The sequence below is a fragment of the Geospiza fortis genome, unplaced genomic scaffold (assembly GCF_000277835.1).
Source record: "Geospiza fortis unplaced genomic scaffold, GeoFor_1.0 scaffold248, whole genome shotgun sequence".
NCBI classification, from domain to species: Eukaryota; Metazoa; Chordata; class Aves; order Passeriformes; family Thraupidae; genus Geospiza; species Geospiza fortis.
The window spans coordinates 143,615-148,734 of NW_005054695.1; the positions used below are offsets into that span (position 1 = coordinate 143,615).

Below are 5,120 nucleotides of genomic sequence, written 5' to 3' on the forward strand. Positions count from 1 at the left end.
GGGAGCGAGCGCTGGCCCGGACACTGCGGGAGCTGGAGCGAGGAGGAGGAGAGACCTGCATCTAGGGAGCCCCGGAAATCCGTGGGGAGACTCGGAAATCCGTGGGGAAACACGGAAATTCGTGGGGAAATTCGGAAACTCATGGGGAGCCCCGGAAGTTCATGGGGAGACTCGGAAATTCGTGGGGAAATTTGGAAATCTGTGGGGAGACTCGGAAATGCCTGGGGAGACTCAGAAATTCGTGGGGAGATTCAGAAATCCCTGGGGAGACTCAGAAATCTGTGGGGAAATTTGGAAATCCCTGGGGATACTCGGAATCCCTGGGGAGCCCCGGAAATTCGTGGGGAGACTCAGAAATTCTTGGGGAGACTCGGAAATTCGTGAGGATACTCGGAAATCCATGGGGAAATCTAGAAATTCTGTGGGGAAACTCGGAAATCTGTGGGGAGACTTGGAAATCCCTGGGGAAATTGGGAAATTCGTGGGGATACTCGGAAATTCATGGGGAGACTCAGAAATCTGTAGGGAGATTCGGAAATCCCTGGGGAAATTCGGAAATTCTGTGGGGTTACTGGGAAATTCTGTGGGGAAACTCGGAAATTCTGTGGGGAAATGCGGAGATCTGTGGGGAAATTCGGAAATTCGTGGGGAGACTCAGAAATCCCTGGGGAGACTCTGAAATTCGTGGAGAAATTTGGAAATTCGTGGGGAGACTCAGAAATCCATTGGGGAAACTCGGAAATCCATGGGGAAATTCGGAAATCTATGGGGAAACTTGGAAATTTATGGGGGAAATCTGTGGGGAAACCCGGAAATCCATGGGGAAATATATGGGAAAATCTGGAAATCTGTCCGGTGTCTGTCCAGTGTCCGTGTCCGGTGTCTTTCCGGAGTCCGTGTCCGTGTCCGGGGGCCCGGCTGACCCCGGGGTCAGAGGTCAGGGCTCGGCCCCTTTTGAGATTCAAATTCGCTTTGTGCGGGGTCAGGGCCCTGTGACAGGCGGGACCCCCGCGGGGCTGGGGACAGCAGGGGACACGGGGCAGGTGGCACCGGGACACAGCAGGGGACACAGGGACGTGGCAGGTGGCACTGGATGTGGCAGGTGGCACTGGGACACAGCAGGTGTCAGGGCCAGCCCCAGGGATTGTCCAGAGGTGTCACCGTCACCGCTCCTTGGGGTGACACTGGGGGGGTGACAATGTGGGGACAGCGAGGCTTGAATGAGCAGAGTGGCTGAAAAATCAGGGATTTGACCCCAAATTTCCCAATTTCACCCAGGGGGTATTGGGGGGGATGGATGGCAGGAGGGATGGGGTGGTCCCGATCCAATCCCAGTCCAATCCAAATCCAATCCCAGTATGATCCTGATCCAATCCCAGTACGATCCATGTCCAATCCCAGTATGATCCCAGTCCAATCCTGATCCAATCCCAATCCAATCCCAGTCCAATCCCGATCCGATCCCAAATCCACACTGGGGATCCCCAGGCGATTTCACCCACCAAAAAAAAAAAAATCCAGGAAGGATCTGGGACGATTTTGGAGATCTTTTCCTGCTTTTCCACCATCCCCAACCCCATCCCCACCTTCCACACCCCACCAGAACCCCAAACCATCCTGAAGCCTCCGGAGCCGACCCCAAAAAGGAGCCCAGAAAAACCTCAGAGCCGTCCCGGGGCCCTTTTGTGGGGCGGGAGCAGCGGAGCAGAACGAGGAGGAGGAGGAGGAGGAGGAGGAGGAGGAGGGCTGGGAATGGGAATTACTCGGGAATTCGGGAACTGGAATTTCTCTGGAGGGGTAGGAACGGGAATTATTCAGGAATTTGGGAATTCGGGAACTGGAATTTCTCCAGACACCAAGGAGGTCAAAACAAACCTGGATCCGATTTCCACCTTTGTTCCTGGGTCGTTCTTTTGGGGTTTTCTTGGGGTTTGGGTTGGTTTTTTTTTTTCTCCAGGAAATCGGAGGCCATAAATCCCAGCCTGGCATGGGGGAAAGGTGGGGGTGACCCCGCTGGGCCTGGATTGGGATCCCCCAAAAGCCAGCCCCATCCCCAGCTGGGCTTCCCAGAGGCTGTCCCGTGATTTGGGGAATTGGGATCCCCTAAATCCAGGGAATTGGGGCACCCCACTCTTGGTGACATTGTGGGGACAGAGGGTCGGGATCCCTCAAAAGCCAGCCCCGTTCCCAGCTGGATTTTCCAGGGATTGTCCCATGATTTGGGGAATTGGGATCCCCTAAATCCAGGGAATTGGGGCACCCCACTCCTGGGGACATTGTGGGGACAGGGGGACTCTTGACCCCAAAACCCAGCCCCATTCCCAGCGGGATTTTCCACAGGTTATCCCATGATTTGTTTGGCTTTAGGATCAAACCCCTAAATCCAGGGAATTCGGGGTTTAATTCCATTTATGGCCACCTCTGCCGCACCCCAATTCCAGGCTCAGTTTTGTTTTCCCTAAATCCCGACCCAAGAACCTGGATCAGGAACTCCAAGGTCGATCCCAGCCTGGCACCTTGGGGACTCCGCGGGGTTTTTGGGGTCACTTTGGGGACTTTGCCCCCAAAGTGCCCGGGGCAGGGCGGGGTGCTGGGGTCAGGCACCTTTTCCCGCTGGGATTATCCCGATTATCCCGGGTTAATGATTCCCAGGAATCCCAGCACCCACCGGGAGACGGGTCCGACTGGATCGACCGCATTGCAGCAGCGTTTATGGGGCCGCAGGACCTTTGGGGCTGTGGGGACTTTATGGGGGTTTTTTGGGGGTCTCAGGACTTTATGGGGTCACGGGACTTTTTGGGGTCTCAGGAATTTATGGGGCCACAGGGCTTTTTGGGGCCGTGAGGACCTTTGGGAATGTGGGGACTTTATGGGGTCTCAGGACTTCATGGGACCTTCTTGAGGGTCTCAGGACTTTATGGGATCATGGGACTTTATGGGGTCACAGGACTTTTTGGGGTCTCAGGACTTTATGAGGCCACAGGACTTTTTGGGGCCCCAGGACTTTATGGGGCCACAGGGCTTTTTGGGGCCGTGAGGACCTTTGGGAATGTGGGGACTTTATGGGGTCTCAGGACTTCATGGGACCTTCTTGAGGGTCTCAGGACTTTATGGGATCATGGGACTTTATGGGGTCACAGGACTTTTTGGGGTCTTAGGACTTCATAGGGCTGCAGGCCTTTATGGGGTCCCAGGACTTTTTGGGGTCTCAGGACTTTATGGGGCCATGGCACTTTTTGGGGTTTCAAGACTTTATGAGGCCACAGGACTTTTTGGGGCCTCAGGACTTTATGGGGTCATGGCACTTTTTGAGGTCATAGGGACTTTTTGAGGCTGTGAGATTTTATGGGGCCACATGATTTTTTGGGGTCGTGGGGACGTTCCGGGGCCACAGGACTTTATGGGGCCACAGGATTTTTTTCCTGGTACAATGTGGGGCTCCCAGTACAACATCAGGCTCTCAGTGTGATGCTGGGATCCCAGTTTGATCCTGGAATCCCAGTGATCCCGGTGTGATCCTGGATTCCCAGTGATCCCGGTGTGATCCTGGATTCCCAGTTCCGTGCTGGGATCCCGGTGCCACGTGGGGCTCCTGTCCCAGTGCCGGGTTCCTGGCACAGTCTGGGGCTCCCAGTTTGAACCAGGAACTCCCGAGCCGTGCCAGGCCCCCGCCTGGATCCCAGTTTGATCCTGGGATCCCAGTGCCAGGCCCCCAGTCTGATCCCAGTTTCCCAGTTTGCTCCCAGTTTCCCAGCCCCATCCCGGTTTCCCGGCTCCATACCGGTTTCCCAGTTTGATCCCGGTTTCCCAGTCTGATCCCAGTTTCCCAGTCCTGTCCTGGTGTCCCAGTTTGCTCCCAGTTTCCCAGTCCCATCCCGGTTTCTCAGCCCCATCCTGGTTTCCCAGTCCGATCCCGGTTTCCCAGTCCCATCCAGGTTTCTCAGCCCCATCCCGGTTTCCTGGTCCCATCCCGGTTTCCCAGTCAAATCCCAGTTTCCCAGCCCCATCCCGGTTTCCCGGTCCCATCCCGGTTTCTCAGCCCCATCCCGGTTTCGACAGCAGTGTCACCCTCTCTTGCTCACCTTGGGGCTGTGTGTGACCCCAGTGGGATCCTAGTTATCTAGAGGTTGGAGAACAAGCCCCCTAGGGATCCACAATCATCGAGGAGGGAGGATAAATGACAGCAAAGACTGAAAAGGGAGGAGTGAATAGCCATAGATGTGATTCCCATAGCAGTGAAGAAAGCCCTGTGATGAGAGCCTTGTGGAGCTTGATGTATGAAGGGTTTGGGAAAAGATGGGTAATTTGCATTAATATTGCCATGGCAAGGGGATTGTGGTGTAATGGAGAAGAAACACGGAAAAGATTGAACAAGTATCTGCCAAATCTGCCTTGGGAGATTGCTCATGTCTTGGTAAGTTTCAGTCAGGATCCAGATGATTTGCTGTAGGATGTGTCGCTGTGCAGCCCCAGTGGAATAACCAAGCATGGCCAGCCCTGGACTCAGCCATGGTGAAGGCTCACTGCAAACCTGGACCTGTGGAGGGAGGGAAAGGAGAGAAAGACTGAGTGGAACAACAGCTGATTCGGGTTGCGCCTTACCCACCTCCCAGGACACGAACCCGCAAACTTTCCGCGGGGCCGTGAACCGGCAGGAGGAGGAGGAGGAGGAGGAGAGCGACAAATCCCTGAGGGGGCGACCCCAAAAAAAAACCTAAAAAAGAAAAACTACCCCAAAAAGCGGAGCTTTTCTCAGCCGGCGGTTCCTCGGTAAAAACTTAACCGAACTCGACGCGGGGAAGCACCGGGAGGAGAAGAACCGAGAGAAGGAGAACCGGGAGCAGAACCAGCACCGGGAGGGGAAGAACCGGGAGGGGAACCGGGAGGGGAAGAACCGGGGGCAGAACCAGCACCGGGAGGGGAAGCACCGGGAGGAGAACCGGGAGGGGAAGAACCGGGAGAAGAAGAACCAGGGGAAGAACCAGGAGCAGAACCAGCACCGGGAGCAGAAGCAGCGCCGGGCGGAGAAGAACCGGGAGGAGGAGAAGCACCGGGAGGAGCAGCAGCACCGGCAGGCTCCGCTCGATGCGGCGCTGAGCCCCCGCGGCCCCGCGGAGCCA

General features: G+C 55.9%; 1 protein-coding gene across 1 annotated transcript in view; it reads left to right on the forward strand.

The window, feature by feature from the left end:
• NR2F6 (nuclear receptor subfamily 2 group F member 6) overlaps nucleotides 1-5,120 on the forward strand; it is a 13,649-nt gene that overhangs the window by 1,361 nt on the left and 7,168 nt on the right. Inside the window, 1 exon segment of the mRNA XM_014311227.2 lies at nucleotides 4,757-5,071. Within this exon segment, the coding sequence (XP_014166702.2) occupies nucleotides 4,757-5,071 (315 nt within the window).